We start from the raw sequence: 20379 nt of genomic DNA, 5'->3' as shown, positions 1-20379 counted from the left end.
CTGCCACAGCACTGTGCCAGGCTGCTGAGAGTCTTTTGCACCATATTCTACTCATTGGTCCTCACCTAACTTCCAGTAAACAATGCCCAGTTGAAGTTCCAATTGGGCTGGTACTGCTTCCTGAGCAGTGAATGAACTCAGGAGTGTGGGAGGTGGGCAAAGGACAGTGCCCTGGGTTTTGCTGACAGTCCCCACAGCTTGGCAGTGGCTCCTGGTGGCTTCTTTGGAAGTGTGCCACCTCAGCATGTTAGCTGAGCTCTTGTGGTTTCCCTGAATATTAATAACTCTCACTGTTTGGGCTAGCGTTTCCTCACTGACATCACCAAATGAAAACGCGTCTCGGGTGGGGGTTTTAGTGTTCTGGTGCCAAATCAAAGTTGGTTTATCACCAACCACCCCTCTCCAGACAAGGGCAGGCTGTGTGCTTGGGCTGCGCTGCTTCCCTTTTGAAATTGGCTCTTTTCTAAGAACTGAAAATAAGCACCCTAGGCTGTGACTTCACTTTTCTTGGAACTGCTTTACATTAGAAGAAGAAAAAAAAAAAGAAAACCCTCATTTAGATGGTTTTGGATCTGAGTTCCCTAGTTCTTTCTGTTGCATATTCTTGTAAAGCCTATGTTTTACCACAAAAATCTTATGTAGCAGGTGAAGAAGGAAGGGGAAAGAATGACCATGTGAACTAGTTGTGTTTTGCCTCCTGGTCTGTTTGCATATGATTTAATGGTCAAGGAGAAGAAAGACTTGGAAGACACACTGTGTGCAGTTGTCTTCAAACCCCAGGGGTGTTAGTCATCACCTTGTGGTCCTGAGATCGGTCAGGTCACTGAACGGCCCATGTTGCCTAGGCTGGTGTTGCTAAACCTCAGGCCACGGTCAAAACTCTGAAAAGCTGCCTGTCTGCAAGAATAAGGGTGAAAAAATGCATTTTCAGCCATAGTGACCTACATTTAGCAGGCATCTTGTAGCCTGTGCAAAATAACACCTTTTAGGGCCCTCTACCTGCTTAGGGTAAAGGAGAGACTTAGCCACAACCAGGCTTCAGTGCTGACCCTGTCCTGTCTGTGCTTGGGCGTGGAGGTCAGTCTGTGAAATGAGATAATTTGTCCACAGGATGGTACCTGCTAGATTCATGGGAACCAGATTAGAATCCTTCTGAGAACAGATCTCTGTTATGTAGAGAGGCACATTTCTGTCTACCCTGGAGGGGCCTCCAGTGATGTGATTGTGTCTTATTTTTCCATCTCTCCACCCAGTGTCAGGCCTTGTATAACATATATATGGGCAGTAAGAGAATGGCAGTAAGTGAATGACCTTGCATAACATATATAAGGGCAGTGAGTGTATAAACGTTCAGTGAATGATTGGGCTTTAGGTGGGAGGACAGGAAATATACGAGCAAAGGTATAACGTGTTCTTGAATTTACACTTGGCACACACAGTTTTCAAATGAAAGGAGCCCTTGCAGTCCATGCCTAAGTGTACCTTTTAAGTCAAGCACCCTGGGGTATTTTGTAACCAGGCTGAGGGTGCTTGCTAGAATGTTTTAGAATGTTCTGAAGTACAGATAAGGATGACTCGGTAAAGACAGAAAAGTCTGGAGGAAAAAAAAGAGAGAGACAGCTGAGTCACGGGGAGAAAAAGAATTCTAGTTCTACAGGACTCATTAACCAACCCTGGATAAAGAATGAGAATTCAACCAAGAGTTATGTGCCAGGGACTGCTAGAAGTTTTCTCCCGTGTTACTTCATTTTACCCTGCCACTGCCCGTATGGCTATGGAGACTGCAGCCAAGGGGATGGAAGTCCTTTGCCCAAAAGCATCTGGCCCTCAGACTGGCAGAGACAGGTCTCAGGCCAGTCGCTGTCCCACGCTGCAGGGGTAGGTGGCCAGGACCTCCATTTTGAGATGGCTCTTATGGAGAAATGCCTCAGACCCGCTCTGGAGCTCATGGCCTTGGTTGGTTTTTTTTGGAATGTTGGGTAGTACAGTCAGCCCTGTGATATTCTCCCATGAGGGCTGCTGTCTCCAGCGCTTTTTTCTCGGAGGATTGTGTCAGCAGTCTTGCTTCCCCAGATGCATCCTTCTTAGACCGCCAGTGAGAGCTCATGGTCTTTTCATTTAGGTACTAGCACCCCCTGCTGGCCTGTGCCATCCAAAATGGGACGGCAGCCAGGGACCACAGAAAGAAGCAAAGGAACAAAATGGTGCCATAGGCTTCACAGCTGTCCACCCTGGGGGTGTTGCCTATTGTGGCCAAGCCATCTTGGGGGTTAGGGGTGGGACAGGGCATTGGGTTTGGCAAGCAGATGGGTTCCAGTGGTCCTCTGAGCCCCAGCCCTACTGTTTGTTAATAGGGTGAGCTTAGGAAAGTTACTCCTCCCTCTCAGAGCCTTATTTCTGTCATCTGTAGTGAAGGGGTGATTAGGAGGCAGGTGAAGTAGCTTGTCCACATGGCTGTTCACTGGAATCCAGGCAGTCTTAGGTGAAAGGGCAAAGTCGGCACCATTTGCTATGTGGCATCATTTGCCCAGCAGGCCTGTGACCTTGTTAAGCATGACTCCATTTCACTCTTCTGAGCTCGTCCCCAGGGCAGGAACTTACTGGAAAGTAGGAACAGAATGTGAGCAACCACTCCCTACAGCCAGGGGCAGAAGATAATGTTGGACCCAACCTCCCAGGGGCCACACAACAGCAACCCACTCCACCCCTTTTAAATCCAACAAAAGCTTGAAGCCCCCACCCCTTAATGCTGGTGTGTCTCTCCACACCATGCCCCTCTCCTTTCTTGTAGAGTGAGTAAAATCTTTACTCTATACTTTCTTCTCTCTGTGAAATCTTTCACAGCCCCTGTCACCAACCACCCTAATATTATGTGCTCAAAAAAAAAAAAAAGTTCATTTCATTGGTCTTTCTGTCACCAAGCACTTCCTCAGCACCTGCCGTGTTCCAGACTCTGGGGACACACAGTAAGCAGAAGACACATGGCTGCTCCCTGTGAAACACGGGGTCCTCTTACCCCTCAAATCTCTCTGACCTCCCACTCTGCCTCACCTCTCCTGTTTACAGCCTCACCTCGGATTTTAAATACTCATGATTGGATTGGGCTCACCAGGATAATCTTCCCAGCTGAAGGGTTTTAGTCGATCTAGTCACATCCACAAAGTCCCTTTTGCCACATAAGGTATCATTCCTAGGTACCAGGGATTAGGACGTGGACATCTCTTGGGGGAAGGCATTCTACCTACCCAGCCTGCCTCTGGCCTCTGATGATGCAGGTCCATCCCAGATGCCAAATCCACTCACCCTGCCCCACACATCCCAAAGTTCTCATGCCATTTACATCAACTCAAAGCCCCAAACTCCTCATCTAAATCATCTATGTCTGCTGCTGCTGCTGGTGGTGGTGGTGGTGGTGGTGGTGGAGAACTCTAGATATATATAATCCATCCATCTGGGAACCTGTGGAACTCAGGAAATAAATTAATCTGTCACCAAAATGCAATGGTGGCAACTTAGAGGGGATGTAGTCTAGTTCCGTACTTGATCCAAGGGACCAGAGACCTGATATGAGGAAGAAGGATAAAGAAGTAATGAGGCTTTAGTGCCTGGAAATACCAAACTATTAAGTTTCTCTTCCTCCTAAGCAAACCAGATAAGGAAAGGAATTTCTCAGACCAGTTGTTAGCACCTAAGTTCGTTCATTGAGATGAAGAAAGAGCAGAGCCAGAGTTTTCATTAAATATTTAGTGTCTATTTTGGAAAGTGAGTAAGACTCAGGTCTCCACATGTACCGCTGTGCTGCCTCTGGGTGCAGAAACGTTCCCAGAATGCTGCCAAGCCTGGGCATCCCTAGGGCTGTAGGGGGTGTGACTGATGGTCAGCCCCACCTGGGATGCCTTCAACCTAGTCTCAACCCTATCTTTCATTGAAATCTGTGTGGGTGGGCTCAGGAAAATCTAAGTGTTGAGAGAGCTGTCTGGTGAGTCTTATAACCAACCATGTGTAGCAGCCATATACCCGTACTTTTTGGACTATAAGACGCACCCGCCCCCGCTTTTGGGAGGAAAGTGCAGCGGTGACCCTGCTCCTGCCTCCTGTGACCCCGCTCTACTGCCGCCCCCACCCCCCACGCACAGCCCCACAGTGAGCCAGGTAATCTACATTCGGACTATAAGACATACTCCCATTTTCCTCCCAAATTTTGGGGGGAAACTGTGTCTTACAGTCTGAAAAATACGGTATCTACAGTTTCCTGGCCTGAGGCAACTGGCCAGGAATCAGAGCTGCCCCCATGCTGGTGGACTGCTGAGCCCTTTGCCTCCTCTGGTGAGGACCCTGGAGGCCTGAGGATCTGGGCTTCAGCCAGAGGAAGGACAAATGAAGAACTGAGGAGCCCTTAGGTCCAAGACCAAGGGGCCACTTGTCCCTCAGCTTCCCTGAGCAGGAAGAGAAACTGGATGGAAAAAGCTCACACAAAGGAACTGGGCGAGACCCACCCACTGGCTGTTCTGGGCCAGCCTGGACCTTCCTTGGTGCTGGGCTGCCGCTAAGGGCAATACAAGGTAGAGATGTCAGGTTTCCCTTCGTTAAAGTGAGTCCACTTAAAGGAGAATATTAAGCAAAAAATAGTATGGGTGGTACATGAATGACCTATGTTTGGGTAGACAGTTTGCTTTTACTTGGTGTTCTAGAATAGCAACTTTCAACGTTTTTCATCTCATGGTACACATAACTAATTTCTAAAATTCTGTGGCACGCCAAAAATATATTCTCTGCTGACCTGACCAAAAAAGGTATATATTTGATTGGCTTATAAAAACAATAACAGTAATTATCTGCACTTTTTCCTCCAAAGTGACTTTTTAAAAAATCAGGTGCCTATACTTGTACATAATGATTTCTGGTACCAAGAAATTACCAAGATTTAACCAATCAGATGCAATCTTATTATGCAATATGACCAATAAGATGCAACTTTATTATATGCATGACCTATATATTTATGGTTCAAGGCAGGGCATTCACACCAGCAACTATTGTTGTATTGGCTGTTGTCATTTTTTAAATTTGACAATGTAAAGGAAAAGAGGTCAGTGCCCCTGACTAAATAGTTATGTACTGCATGTTTTAAAAATTCTTGTGGCATACTGGTTGAAAATCACTGTTCTAAAATATGATTGCACTGTCCACTAGCCTTGTGTAGCTATTGAGCACTTGACCCACTGTTAGGGCTGCCAAATTTAGTAAATAAAAGTACAGGATACCTCCTGGTCCTTGAGCATGGGCTGTGCATGGCGACTTCCCTCCAAAGAGGACACTGGAAAGGGGTAGTGAACAGAGTAACTTTACAACAGAGATACTTGACAAATACATCTCAGTCAGGTGATCTGGGTCGACATCAACAGTGGTAGGTCACGTTGACAGTATGTGCCCTTTATGTGGTGTGATGACAACGGCACTTTCCCTCTGTGATCTACCTCTACCAAACCCATAACCCCCAGTCTAATCGTGAGAAAAATATCAGACACATCCCAACTGAGAAAAATTCTACAAAATAGTATTCCTCACTCTAGTATTCCTCAAATTTGTCAAGGTTATCAAAAACAAGGAAAGTTTGAGAAATATTCACGGGGCAAACTGGATTGCCGTAGATCTGTGCTGATCAATACCACAGCCAATAGCCCCAGGTCGGCATCTAAATTAGGTGGCGCCTAAGGAGATGGGATGGCTCAATGTGACTTGAGATCCTGGAGAAGAAAAGGGACTCTAGGAAAAACTAGGAAATCTGAAATAGAGTATGTCCTTTAGATAGTAACAACAACAATAATATGTTAACACTGGTCCATTGGTTATAACAAAGGTATCATACTAATGTAAGATGTTAATGATGGGGGAACCGAGTGACTCTGCTCTTGCAACACCTTTTCTGTAGATCTAAAATTGTTCTGAAAAATGAATTTTATTAATTAAAAAAATTCAGGCTGCCCAGTCAAATTTGATTTTCAGATAAACTAATATATTTTTAGTATAGGTATGTCCCATGCAATATTTGGGATTTAGTTCTACTAAAATTATCTATTTATCTGAAATTCAAATTTAGCTGGATATCCTAGATTTTATCAGAGTTTGAATTTAAACATCCACGTGTGGCTGGTATTGGGCAGCACAGGTCCTGAGCTGTCTGGCTTGCCCTCAGGTCAGCAGTTAAGAAAGCAGGTGAGACAACTGAGGCCTGAGAGGCTCTAGACTTGCTTAGAACCTTCTAATCCCACCTAACCTGATTCTTGCAGAGAAGGAACAGTGTTGTTCTAAGGGGCTTATAGGAGCCCCGTTTGGCAGTGTTGGGCCTCTCGGATGTCTGGAGAGGCATTGAGGATGCAGAGTCTTTGGTGGGTGTGACAGCTGGGACTAGTGCATGGGGCCACTGGTCAGGTACCATGGTGCCAAGTGACAGGCACAAAACTAGCAATTTGTCTGACATGGCATGGTTGGGTTCTCTGCTCAAGGCCTCACTGGGCTAAAGGCAAGGTGTTGGCTGGCTGAGCTCTTTTCCAGAGGCCGTGAGAAGAGTCCATTTCCAATCTCCCTTGGATTGTTGGCGGAATTTGGGTCCTTGCAATTGCAGGGCTGAGGTCCCAGTTTCTTCACTGGCTGTCAGCTGGGGACTGCTTCTGACTCCCAGATGCCACTTCCATTCCTTACCACGGATGGCCCTCCATCCTCAAGCAGCAGCAGGGTCAAATTCTTGTGCTTCCAATCTCTGATTCCCTCGTCTGTCCTCCAGGCCCCAATTAAATATATATATATTTAATTTATATATATATATATATATATATATATTTATATTTATATTTATATTTATATTTACATTTTTTTTTTTTTTTTTTTTTATTTATATTATAATATTTTTTATATATTGTATTGATTATGCTTTTACGGTTGTCCCATTTCCCCCCTTTATTCCCCTCTGCCCTGCAGACCCCCTCCCAACCATATTCCTGCCCCCCTTAGTTCATGGCCATGGGTTGTACATAAGTTCTTTGGTTTCTCCATTTCCCATACCATTCTTAACCCACACCTGTCTATTTTGTACCTACCATTTATGCTTCTTATTCCCTGTACCTTTTCCCCCATTCTCCTCCCTCCCCTCCCCACTGATCACCCTCCATGTGATCTCCATTTCAGTGATTCTGTTCCTGTTCTATTGTTTGCTTAGTTTGTTTTTGTTTTTAGATTCAGTCGTTGATAGTTGTGAGTTTATTATCATTTTACTGTTCATATTTTTTATCTTCTTTTTCTTAGATAAGTCCCTTTAACATTTATTTTTTTCTTTTTTTATTTATTTTTATTTTTATTTATTTTTTAAAATTGATTATGCTGTTACAGTTGTTCTATTCCCCCCTTCATTCCCCTCCACCCTGCCCCCCCATCCCCACCATTACCCCCCTTTAGTTTATGTCCATGTGTCTCAAGTCCTTTAGGTTCTATATTTCCCATGCTATTCTTGCCCCCCCCCCATCTATTTTCTATCTACTGTCTATGCTACTTATTTTCTGTACCTTCTCCCCCCATCTCCTCCTCCCACTCCCCTGTTGCTAACCCTCCTTGAGATCTTCATTTCTATGTTTCCACTCCTGATCTAGCTGTTCTTTTTAGTTTGCTTTCGTTTTAGGTGTGGTTGTTAATAACTGTGAGCTTGTTGTTCTTTCACTGTTCATGTTTCTTTAACTTCTTTTTCTTAGATAAGTCCCTTTAACATTTCATATAATAAGGGCTTGGTGATGATGAACTCCTTGAATTTGATCTTATCTGAGAAGCACCTTATCTGTCCTTCCATTCTAAATGAAAGTTTTGCTGGATAGAGCAATCTTGGTTGTAGGTCTTTAGATTTCATGACTTGGAATATTTCTTTCCAGCCCCTTCTTGCCTGTAAGGTCTCTTTTGAGAAATCTGCTGACAGTCTGATGGGGACTCCTTTGTAGGTGATTGTCCCCTTAGCTCTTGCTGCTTCTAGGATTCTCTCCTTCATTTTAATTTTGGCTAATGTAATTATGATGTGCCTTGGTGTGTTTCTTCTTGAGTCCAACTTTTTTGGTACTCTCTGAGCTTCTTGGATTTCTTGGAAGTCTATTTCCTTTGCCAGATTGGGGAAATTTTCTTTTATTATTTGTTCAAATAAGTTTTCCACTGGTGGTTGTGTCTTTCTTCCCCCTTCTGGTACCCCTATAATTCGGATATTGGAGCGTTTAAAGATGTCCTGGAGGTTCCTAAGTCTCTCCTCATTTCTTTGAATTCTTGCTCCTTGACTCTTTTCTGTTTGGCCATTATTTGCTTTCTTCTGGTCCACTCCATTGATTTGAGTCCCAGTTTCCTTTTCAACGCTATGGGTTTCCTGTGGAATTCCATTCATTTCCCTTAGTTTAGCCTTCATATGTTTCTCTAATTTGTGGCTATAATCAACCAGATCTGTGAGGATCCTGATGACCAGTGTTTTAAACTGTGCGTCTGAGAGTTTTGCTATTTCTTCGTCGCTTAGATTTATCTCTGGGGCTTTGAGGTCTTCCTGCGACATTTTTGGTCTGTTCTGGCCCTTTAAATGTGAGAAGCGGCGCCTTGGACTCCCAGGTCGCTGGGTTGTGACGCTGTATGTGGGGGCGTGGTCAGAGCGGGGAAATGGCGGCGCCCTCTACAGCCGAATGACACAGGGACCGCCGGGCCTCGGTCCAACCGCCCACTCCTTCGCCTGTCCGCTCGCCCGCAGGTAGGCAACCACAGTCAACTCGCTGCCACCGCCTCCCCACTGTCTCCTCTGCAGTCGCTCACCCGGTGGGTTGCTCGGTCGCTCACTAGGTCCAATCCTGCGTTTGGAACCCGTGCGTCTGGATTCGCACGTCTGGATTCCGGTCCGACTCAGTCCTCCTGTGCAACCCCTCCCGAGATGCCGGTTTCACCCCTTACCGGTCGGGCTGAAGAATTTGTTGTTAATGGACTTCCGAAAAGTTCGATTTTCCGTGTTCTGGTTGTGTTTTCTGATGCTAATATTTAGTTGTCCCTAAACTTGGTTGTGTGAGAAGGCACGGCACATCCACCTATACCTCCATCTTGGCGGAAGTCCCTTTAACATTTATAATAAGGGCTTGGTGATGATGAACTCCTTTAACTTGACCTTATCTGGGAAGCACTTAATTCACCCTTCCATTCTAAATGAAAGCTTTGCTGGATAGAGTAATGACGGATGTGGGTCCTTGCCTTTCATGACTTTGAATACAGTGTGAGCAGTAAAGTGGGTTCTAGAGAAAGACAACGTGGCTTCCAATCCCAGCTCCACTGCCACTCAAGGGGTGTGTGCCCTGGAGCACACAGTCTTCTCGAGCCTCTGTTTCCTCCTCTGCAAAATGGGAATAAGAAAGCCTGTTAAGCTTGTCATGTGGACTGTATCTGACAGATTGATGCTCTTCTCACTTCCCTTGGCCAGGGCTGTGCAGCTTTGTCCTCACAGGCAGGAGAATTGTCTTTCCTCAGTCTCCCCTAAGCCCATCCTCCGCCTTTCTGGCTCGTGTCAAGGCTCTTTAAAGAGCATGAGCTCACTGCACTGGGATCTCAGTCTCCCCAGTTTGGCAGGCTGGACCAGACTTGGCATGGGAAAGAAATGTCAGTGGGAAAAAAATCTTTAAAAAAAATGTATGCATGTAGTAAAGTGTATATCCAATTGCGACATAAACATAATTGCACTCGTTGGTGTGTGTGAATGAGGCCAAGGTAGGGAGTGTTTGGTAGGTCAAAGTTAATTTCCACCCACTCATTGCCCGATCGTGAAGATGAGACCCTTGGCATTAATGTTCAAGGGGAGGCATTTTGCCATAAGCATCCCGTTTATTCCATGGTTATGGGCCTCTGGTACCCAATTTGCTTGAAAACCTTGTGAACTTATTAATGGAGAAAGAAAGAATGAGGAATTGTGGGTAATGTGAAAGCAAGCAGCCAGTTTTGCAAAAGTTCCAACATGGGTGGTTTATAACTAATTGGAAAAACATGTCTCTTCTCAGTTGCCTTAATCCTTTTTGCAGGACCTGGGCCTTAAGTGTTCCCAAAGGTTTAAGGGGGTGTAATCAGCTCCCAAAGTAGTGACCAAAGAGGCAAGGAGCTCATGCCTATATGTGAGGGTCCTTCAGGTGTTGCCAGCTCAGTCTGGGGCAGCAGGGACCCGGTCTGTCACAAGCCTTCCTGGCTAGGGCAAAGGTATAGGCGAGAGGCATAGCAGAGAGGGGATTCATTCTGGCTTTAAATCTGACCTTCAGAACTAAAAGTTCTGGAGGCAGAATTTGGGACTCAGACAGGAAAAGGAAACAACCAAAGTATAACTTTTTACTGAGCTAAGGACTTTAACTCTTGGATTATATAATAAGCACAGTATTTGGGTCCTTATATTCTTTTACAAAGTTATTTTTAGAAAAGCAAAAATTGGTGATCCTGTTCCTGCTTTCTCTTCCTCACTGGGCTTCTCTGTAAGAGAACAGTCCCAGGGACAGATCACCAGCTGGGTCATGGCCCCACCACTGTTTCTAACAGGAACACCTCTGTCAGCAGAGGGAACTCTGCCCTGACTGACACTGCTGATTCCTCTGGTCCAGGCGCTATAGAGACAAATGCCTGAGTTGAGGCCCCCAGGTCAGAGAGACCCCTTGTGTCCCTGTTGTGCCATGTCTCACTCGCTGCGCCTCATCTCTCAGAGCAGAGCTGCTGTGGTGTCACACAAGGAAGAACAACACGCCCCCTCCCTGGGGTGGCTTCAGGGTGAAGGGCAGCACGTGGAGCCCCTCCCCGCACCGCCTCCAGGAGAGGGCTGGGACCAAGAGGTGATACAGCTATTAGAGTTTTAAATGTTTGCAGTTTCCTCTGTCTCCGCTTCCTTCCTGAAAACTCAAGAGGTTTCACAGGAAAGGAAGGGACTTTCGGATCCCAGAGCAAGCTGGGAAAGGCTTTCTGAGTTAGTCTGGCTGCCTAGATAGAGCCCAGGGTGACTGGGCTGGCCTGTGAGTTACATCCACCAGGGCCAGCAAGGCGCAGATGGCCAACTGAACACTGCCAGCCATCCTGCAAACACCACCTTTGTTTTTCTCGAGGAGGTGCTCCCACAGTGACAAAGGGTTGTTGGGTCTTGTTGTGCTCTGGACAGGCCACTTATAGTAACACCGTGAGGACAGACTGGGTCCTGTGCCTCCCAGGAATTTTTAGCACGGAATGTCTACAACAGGTCCCAGCCCTTTGGCACTCTCCCCTCTTGTTACTATTAATTCCACAGTTATAGGAAATGGACCTGCTCTGGCTGAGGTGGGCTGCTAGTTATGAAAATAGTGGCGGCAGTTGCCCAAGGTGTTGAAGTCTCCATTAGGAAGTTGCTCTGAGATGGTTATTCTAGACTTAGGGACTAGAATAACCTGTTTAGAAGGGCTCCATGGCTGGCCAGTCTGTTGTTTTATGAAAATTGGCCTCTCTAGTCACCTTGAGATGAGCTAATAAGCCAGAACAAGTAGAACAGAGAAACTGGGACAGATAATTAAACAGGTAGTTTGCAGCCATCTAGTAAATTGCAAAATCCTATCATCTGTAGCCACAAACACTTAAGAGTAAGTGGTTTACACTTCTCCCCAACCAGAGGGTAAATAGCTAAAATCACCCTACTGAGGAAAATACCGTATTTTGCTGTGTATAATGCACACTTTTTGCCCAAATTTCTGAGGGAAAAAGAAGGGTACACATTATTACATGGGCTGTACTAATTCTCATGTATAATCTGAATTATACATGGGAATCAGCACTAAAATATGAGTGTGCATTACACACAACAAAATACGGTAGATAGCAGAAATCAGCCAAAGACAGATTGAGGGAATGAATCTTATTTTGGTACATCAGCGTAAAGCTGATGAATATTCCATTGAGATCCTCCCCAAGACCTTCCTTAACCCCCAACCTTTAAAAAACCCTCAAAAGGAAGGTCACTGCACTCCCTCCCCCTCCCTGGGGCACGCCTGTGTCTTTTCCTCCCTCCTCTTCCTCCACAGTCATGCATCTCCTAAACTCTGAGGGACCCCACAAGTCTTGCAACCAAGGAGCAATGGGCAGTGGCAGCTTGTCCTGGGGTAACCTCCTGACCCTGTCCCCAAGGGCCCCTTTCTTCTGACTTTTAGTGAGCCAAAGCGGCCCCACCTAGGCTCCTTTCCCCACCTAGTCCCTCCTTCTCCTGTTGCTTCTTCTATCTTAGGCCCTTCCTTGTTTCATTGTCCCCAGTTTTAATAAACATCTTCCAAAAATCACCTGGACTCATGCTGTAATAGCTCTCCTGCATGAAGTCAAGAAACCACACACTGACCCTTGGCAGACCTGCTCAGGGTCAGGTCCCATCTCTGGTAACGACCTGAGAACCTGTGTTAAGTAGCTCTGAAGGCAGGACTGCCTACATAATTTTCAGGGCCCAGTATTGAAAGAAAACACAGGACCCCTCGTTCAAAAATTAATATTCATGGTGGTAACAGCAGAGCATTCAGACGAGTGAGGGGGCTCTTCTGAGTGTGGGGCCCTGGCGTACAGTGTGTGTGTCCATGAAGTCTGAGCTGGAGAGTTCGAGGCAGACAGCTGGTCTGCAATGCGGATAAATTTGGTCACCCTACCTGTGGGTGAGTTGCCTCACTTCTTTTCTAAACTGTTCACTGACTAAGGCTAGTGAGGTGAGCAAGGTTTGCTGCAGTCCAGGCGGAAAGGCTGGCCGAGTGTGGGGAGTGAAGGTGGGCGTCAGCGGTGCGCAGTGGGGCTCCAGGCAGCATCTTTTCTCTAGAACAGGAGGTCTCTGAGCATGGATACCCAACACGGTCATCTGCCACAGGGTTCAAAGTAAAATCCCAAAGACCACCATTTCCTGCAAATGCTTTGCCCATGGCCAACCTTTGTGAAAACCTAAACTTTTCTTTCCTAAGTGAGATTTCAGAATGAGCTTTTGTGGGCTGGGAAAGGGCAGTCCCTTTCCTGGAGAGCAATTTGTATTTGAAGAGAATGGGTCAGCGGTTGCTAAGGAAACTATTGTTTGCAAAGTTTGGCTTATATAAATTATTGGCAAAAAAAGAAAAAACAAGCGCCATTTTGTTCTTCCTCCCAGTTGGTAAACAGGAAGAGAAGCCTGTGACTGGGTAAAGTGAGTCATGGAGTGTGGGAGGCTCAGGTCCTCACAGGACTCCTTTTGCTTGGGGGCTCCTTTCTAATTTACCCACCAAGCTCCAAATTAAAAGGCAAATCTGATTAGGTACCAGCGGACAAGAGATTGTCTGGGTAAGTGAATGGGGGCCTGAAGAAGTCTGCAGAAGTTTCTTCTTCTTCCTTATTTTTTCTTTCTTTTTAGAGGAAAAGAATCTCTTGTCTTATTATGAAATTGAAGCCAGAAAAGTTGGTGTCCATGCTGCCTGTCACTACCAGAACCAGTAAGTAGAGACAAGGATTGAATCCTTAGGGGCACTTTATTCAGATGCTGGTCATCTGAGAAGATGGTGGCTTATGCACCCTAAAACCATATTCACATCTCATTGCAAGCCAACCTTTTTTATAAGAAGAAGAAAAGGATAGGTAAAGGGTTTTGGGAAAAACACTTAATCAGATAAGAGTTGCAGCAATTTTCCTAGTATTTCTTTATCTGCTGATTGATAATTCTTTATCTGTGTCACTGACATTCCCTCCCTGGAACACAGTGGCTCAGATACCACGTCTACGTCAACCCTTGCAGACCCACTGGGGCACAAAGGTTAAATTGCTTGTTGATGTCCTGAAGTCACGTAGGTCATGCATTCCAATTCTTGGAATAGCAGCTTTCCACCTGCATTAATCACTTAAGCCTACCGACTATAACTAGATCAACAATCTTTAACTCTTGAGTTCCCCTATCAAAACCAAAATATCATTTGCAACCTTTTCCTTTTTTTACTGGTCTTTTTTATAAAGAATTGACATATAATATAAAATTCACATACCATGAAATTCACTCCTTTAATATGTATAATTCAGTGGTTTTTAGTAGGCACAAGGTTGTGCAATCATCACTGTTATCCAATTCCAGAATATTTTCATTACCGGAAGAAAGAAACACCATACCCATTAACCGCTGACACAGGCTAATAAGCCAGGACAAACAGAATAGGGAAATTGAGACAGTTAAAAGGCCAAGCAGTTTACAGCCATCAAGTAAATCACGAAATCCTGTCTTCCCTAACCAAGGATACCTCAGAGTAAATTTTATATTTGTCCTCCCCAGTCAGAGGGTAAATCGTTTAAATCACCCTCTTCAGGGAGATAGATAACAGAAGTCCAATTACTGTCATTTGTGCCAATCACCCAGAGAAAAACGAAATACCAGGAATAAATCTCATTTTGGTTCATTAGCATAGAGCTGATGAATGTTCTGTTGAGATCCTCCCCTAATACCTCCCCTAAACTCCCAGCCTTTAAAACCCTCCAGACGAAGGACCTGGGCCACTCTAGCCTTCTGGGGAGCACACCTGCGCCTTTCCCTGCCCCTCTTCTGTCCCCCAGGCACGTTACATTTGCCTTTCTCCTAAACTCCAAGGATCCTTTTTCTGCCTCTGTAACTTGTTTCCTCAGCTTACACAGCCCTGCCTTCGTAACTTTCTTCTACTAACTTCTACTACCTTTGTAACTTTCTAAGTACACTTTATCTTATAATTTGAGTCCCTGGCTCTGAATTCTTTCTTTGTCAAACTCAAGAACCAGGGTTCAACTTTGCTGGTAACGACTGGCGTTACGTGGCCAAAATCACCGGTAACATTGTCGCACCCCCACAGTCTTCCCATCCCTCCTCATGCCCTGGCAGTCACTAATCTGCTTTCTGTCCCTTTGGATCTGTCATTTCTGGACATTTCATATATATGGAATCATACAACATGTGGCCTTTTGGTCTGGCCTCTTTCACTTAGTGTATTGTTTTCAAGGCCCATCCGTGCCACGGCTTGTGACAGTGTTTCATTCCTTTTCCTGGCAGAATCCTACTCCATTATATGGATAGATCACCTGTCATTTGTGTCCTGGGATAAATCCCACTTGATCATATTTTATTGAGGATTTTTGCATTTATCAGGGATATTGGCTTCTTTTCTTTTTTTGTAGTGTCTTTGTCTGGTTTTGATTATCAGGTTAATGCTGGCCTTATAAAATGAGTTTGGGAGCCTTCTCTCCTCTCCAGTTTTTTGCAATAGTTTGAGAAGGATAGGTGTTAATTCTTCAAATGTTTGGTAAAATTTGCCTGTGAAGACATCCAGTCCAGGACTTTTGTTTATTAGGAGTTTTTCTGATTGATTAAATTTTATTAGCATTTATCCATCTGTTCAGATTTTGTTTCTTCTTGATTCAGCCTTGGAAGAGTGTGTATTTCTAGGAACTAATTCATTTCTTCCAGGTAGTTCACTTTGTTGGCATGTAATTGTTTGTAGTATTTCCTTATAATCCTCTGTGATTCTGTGGTGTCGGTTGTCACTTCCCCTATTTCATTTCCAATTTTATTTATTTGGGTCTGCTCTCTCTCTCTCTCTCCTTGATGAGTCTGGCTAAAGTTTATCAATATTGTTTATTTTTTTTAAGGAACCAGCTCCTGGGTTTATTGATCTTTTGTTTTTACACATCTATAGCATTTATTTCCACTCTGATGTTTATTATTTCCTTTCTTCTGCTCGCTTTGGGCTTTGTTCTTCTTTCTTCTGGGTTTTGTTTTTTTTCTTTTGGGTTTTTTGTTTGTTTGTTTGATATGAGGTTAGATTGCTTATTTGAGATTTTTCTTGTTTCTTGACGCAGACCTTTATTACCATAAATTTTTCTTTTAGAACTGCTTTCTCTGTGTCCTGTAGATTTTCTCCAATAGATTTTTTAAAGAACAGAACATGATTACATTTTAATGCACAACTTCCATATAACCAAAAAATAAAACCCACAGTAAAATAATAACAAAAACATGCTATTTCATTTGTAATGCATGACAAATTGTTCACATTTTTAGTCATAAATGGGTTCTTAGAAATCAGTAACAAAGACACTAATAATCCAAGGGAGCTAGAAAAAAAAGAAAATAAAATAGCACAAATAATGATTAAGGATTTGAGTATATGATGATTGAGGTGAACAATGACAGAAAAATAATTTCTCTGTAATATCACACGGTCAGTGTTACATAGATATTTTTTTAAATCCTCACCCAAGGATATGTTTATTGATTTTAGAGAGAGAGGAAGGCAGGGGGTGGGGAATGGAAGAGAGAGAGAAAGAGAGAGAAGGAGAGGGAGAGAGAGAGAGAGAGAGAAATGTTGATCAGTTGCCTCCCATATGTGACCTGACCAAGGACTGGAGATTGAATGTGCAACCTAGGTATGTGCCCTGACCAGGGATAGAACCCTCAACCTTTTGGTCTATGGGATGATGCTTCAATCAACTCAACCACACAACCTGGGCTCCCATAGATTTTTATTTTTATTAGTCTCAGGGTACTTTTGATTCATTTCCTTGCTCTCACTGTTAACCAATTCATCATTTAGTAGCATGTTATTTAGCCTCCATGTATTTGTGTTTTTCAGTTTTCTTTTAAAAAATTTTTATTTTATTTTAATTGTTCAGGTACAGTTTTCTGTCTTTTGCTCCCATCCCAGCCCACGCCCTCAGTCCTCCCCACCTCCCTCCCATTTCCACACCCCCCCCAGTTTTTGTCCATGTGAGTTTTCTTCTTGTATTTGATTCCTAGTTTCATATTATTGTGATCAGAAAAGATGTTTGACATGATTTTAATCTTAAATTTGAGACTTGTTTTGTGTCCTAACATGTGCTTTATCCAGGAGAATGTTGAAGTGCACTTGAGGAAAACATATGTTCTGCTGCTTTTGGATGAAATGCCCTAAAAATAACAATTACGCCCATCTGGTCTAGTGTGTCATTTAAGGCCACAGTTCCTTTGTTTATTTCAGTCTGGATTATCTATCCATTCATGTCAATGTGCTTTTAAAGTTCCCTATGATTACTGTATTATTGTTGATCTCTTTATTTTTTTTTAAATATATTTTATCAATTATGCCATTACAGTTGTCCCATTTTCCCCCCTTCATTCCCCTCCACCCTGCACACCGCCCCCCCCCACATTCCCCCGCTTTAGTTCATGTCCATGTGTCACAAGTTCTTTAGATTCTATATTTCCCACACTACTCTTGCCCTCCCCCCTATCTATTTTTCTACCTACCACTATGCTACTTATTTTCTGTACCTTCTCCCCCCTTCTCCTCCTCCCACCCCCCTGTTGCTAACCCTACTTGAGATCTTCATTTCTATGGTTCTGCTCCTGATCTAGCTGTCCTCTTAGTTTGCTTTTGTTTTAGGTGTGGTTGTTAGTAACTGTGAGTTTGCTGTCCTTTCACTGTTCATCTTTTTTATCTTCTTTTCCTTAGATAAGTCCCTTTAACATTTCATATAATAAGGGCTTGGTGATGATGAACTCCTTGAATTTGATCTTATCTGAGAAGCCCTTTATCTGCCCTTCCATTCTAAATGAAAGCTTTGCTGGATAGAGCAATCTTGGGTGTAGGTCTTTGGATTTAATGGCTTGTAATACTTCTTTCCAGCCCCTTCTTGCCTGTAAGGTCTCTTTTGAGAAATCAGCTGACAGTCTGGTGGGAACTCCTTTGTAGGTGACTGTCCCCTTATCTTTTGCTGCTTCTAGAATTCTCTTCTTCATTTTAATCTTGGGTAATGTAATTATGATGTGCCTTGGTGTTTTCCTCCTTGGGTTCACCTTCTTTGGGACTAAGCTTCCTGGATTTCCTGGAAGTCTATTTCCTTTGCCAGATTGGGGAAGTTCTCCTTAATTATTTGTTCAAATAAGTTTTCCACTTGTTGCTCTTCCTCTTCCCCTTCTGGTACCCCTATAATTCAGATGTTGGAACATTTAAAGATGTCCTGGAGGTTCCTAAGCCTCTCCTCGTTTTTTTTAATTCTTGTTTCTTCATACTTTTCTGTTTGGTCATTTTTTTCCTTTCTTCTCGTCCACTCCCTTGATTTGAGTCCCAGTTTCCTTTCTATCACTATTGGTTTCCTGTGCATTTCCCATCATTTCAGTTAGTTTAGCCTTCATTTGTTCCTTTAATTTGTGACTAAAACCAACCAGTTCTGTGAGCATCCTGATCACCAGTGTTTTGAACTGTGCATCTGATAGGTTGGCTATCTCTTTATTGCTTAGAAGTATTGGCTCTGGGGCTTTGAGCTTTTCTTCTGCCTGAGCCATAATGTTTTGGTCTGTTGGCGCCTGTTATGTATGAGGGGCGGAGGCTTAGGTGTTCACCAGGGCATGTCTACCCAGTTGCTGGGTTGTGACTGGGGGCGGGGTCAGAGAGGGAGCAATGACATTTGTTCCACTCTCTCTTGGATTTTGGTCCTCTGTGCTGCTTCCCACAAGCAAATTGGGCCCTTCTGGTGCTGGTTCCCGGGTGTGGGGGCTTGTTCTAGGACCCTGTGGGTCTCCCAGGTGAACTCTCCTGTGAGGCAGGAAGCCTCTCCCAGCACTTCAACCCCCGAAAGTTTTTCCAGTTGGTGCTTTTAGGCTTCACTTTCCATTGCTGGGGCCCTGGGTTGTGCAGTCTGTCTCACTGCCCTTTTTTTTTTTTTTTGCCTGGTTTATCTGTGCACAAATGTGTGTCCACGGTCAGCCAACTGCCTTTCATGCCTCACTGGGTTTTCTTGTTTCCTCCCTGCACTGGGGTCTGCCAAGCACCACCTCTTCCTGCCATGACTCCTCTCCACTGGCTGCTGACTTCACCCCTCTTACCAGTCTGGATGAATGGTTGTTGTCAAACTTCAGTACAGTTCAATTTTCTGTCTGTTTTGGTTGTGTTTTTGTTTCTAAATCTTTGTTGTTCTTAAATTTGGTTGTGCAAGGAGGTACAGTATTTCCACCTACACCTCCATTTTGGCTGGAAGTCCTGATCTATTTTATGTCTATCAATATTTGCTTTATATATTTTGGTGCTTCTATTTTGGGGGTATAGATGTTTACAAGAGTTATATCCACTTGTTGAGTTGACTCCTTTATTATTATGAAGTGCTTTTCATTGTCTCATTACAATCTTTGTTTTAAAGTATACTTGTCTGATATAAGTATTGCTACCCTGGATTTTTTGTTTGTTTGTTTGTTTCCATTTACATGAAATATCTTTTTTCATCTCTTTTCTTTGCATGTCTTTCAGTGTGAAGTGGGTATTATGTAGGCAAAACATGTTCAGGTCTTGATTTTTATTCCATTCAACGCCTTATGTTTTATGATTGGAGCATTATATCTATTTACATTTAGTGGAATTATTGATAGATAATTGGTTATTGATATATGGTTATTGCCATTTTTTAATCATTTTCTGATTGTTTTTGTCGCTCTTTGCTGTTCCTTTTTACTCTTGCTCTCTTTTGTGTGTTAATGACTTTCTATAGTGTTGTCTTTGCATTTCTTTACCTTTATTTCTTGTGTATCTTAATTGATTTTTGGTTTGTGGTTACCTTGTGTTTCGTATGTACTAAGCTATGTTTACAACACTGTAGTTAAGTTGATAGCCCACTGAAGTTTGAACACATTCTAAAATCACTATAATTATTACTCATCCCCTTTAGATATGTTTTTGTCATTTTTTACTTCTTTCTGTAAATGTGTATTTTTATGTATCTCTTAGTTTATTGTTGTAATTACACATTGCTTCCTACTTTTGCATTTTAACTTTTGTAATAGCTTCATTGTTGTATGATCCACTGCTTTTATTGCTTGCCTTTATCAGTGAGAATTTTTTCCTTCTTATGTTTTCTTATTTAATTTTTGATATTTTTCTACTTAAAAAAATTCCTTTAACTTTTCTTTTTTTCTTTAAATTTTATTCTAATCTCTTTTTTTTTCAAAGATTGTATTTATTTATTTTTAGAGAGGGGGAGGGAGAGAGAAAAACATCAGTGTGTGGTTGCTTCTCATGCGCCCTCCCACTGGGGACCTGGCCCACAACCCAGGCATGTGCCCTGACTGGGAATCAAACCAGCCACCCTTTGGTTTGTAGACTAGCACTCTGTCTACTGAGCCACACCAGCCAGGGCCTTTAACTTTACTTTAAATACTGGTTCAGTGGTGAGAACTCTTTTATTTTTTTCTTGTCTGAAAAACATTATCTTTCCTTTTATTCTAAATGATAGCCTTGCCAAGTAGAGCATTCTTGACTTTAGATCATTGCCTTTCATCACTTTGAATATTTTCTGCTAATTCCTTCTGGCCTACAAAGTTTCTGTTGAGAAATCAGCTCACTGTCTTATGGAAGTTCCCTTATA

The 20379-nt window shown here is 43.4% G+C and overlaps 1 protein-coding gene and 1 non-coding gene across 4 annotated transcripts in view; one reads left to right on the top strand and one right to left on the bottom strand.

Moving 5' to 3' along the window:
- RMI2 (RecQ mediated genome instability 2) overlaps nucleotides 1-20379 on the top strand; it is a 40955-nt gene that overhangs the window by 8308 nt on the left and 12268 nt on the right. For 2 of the 3 annotated variants that reach the window (XR_008392805.1, XM_053672191.1), the window contains one exon: nucleotides 13394-13472. The exons of the other annotated variant lie outside the window; for it this stretch is intronic. Coding sequence is in view for 1 of the 2 variants with exons in the window: in XM_053672191.1 (XP_053528166.1) it covers nucleotides 13394-13472 (79 nt within the window). In the remaining variant the exon portion in view is untranslated. The remainder of the gene's footprint in view (nucleotides 1-13393; nucleotides 13473-20379) is intronic. 3 annotated transcript variants of the gene reach the window in all.
- Nucleotides 1971-2097, bottom strand: LOC119053599 (small Cajal body-specific RNA 4). Its single transcript, XR_005083332.1, has one exon. It is a non-coding gene; the product is annotated as a small Cajal body-specific RNA 4 (non-coding RNA).

This window comes from Artibeus jamaicensis, unplaced genomic scaffold (genome assembly GCF_021234435.1).
Source record: "Artibeus jamaicensis isolate MK-2021 breed Jamaican fruit bat unplaced genomic scaffold, CSHL_Jam_final contig_729, whole genome shotgun sequence".
In the NCBI taxonomy this organism is placed as follows: Eukaryota; Metazoa; Chordata; class Mammalia; order Chiroptera; family Phyllostomidae; genus Artibeus; species Artibeus jamaicensis.
The sequence above is the reverse complement of the archived record's forward strand: the minus strand, read 5'-3'. Positions and strand labels throughout refer to the sequence as shown.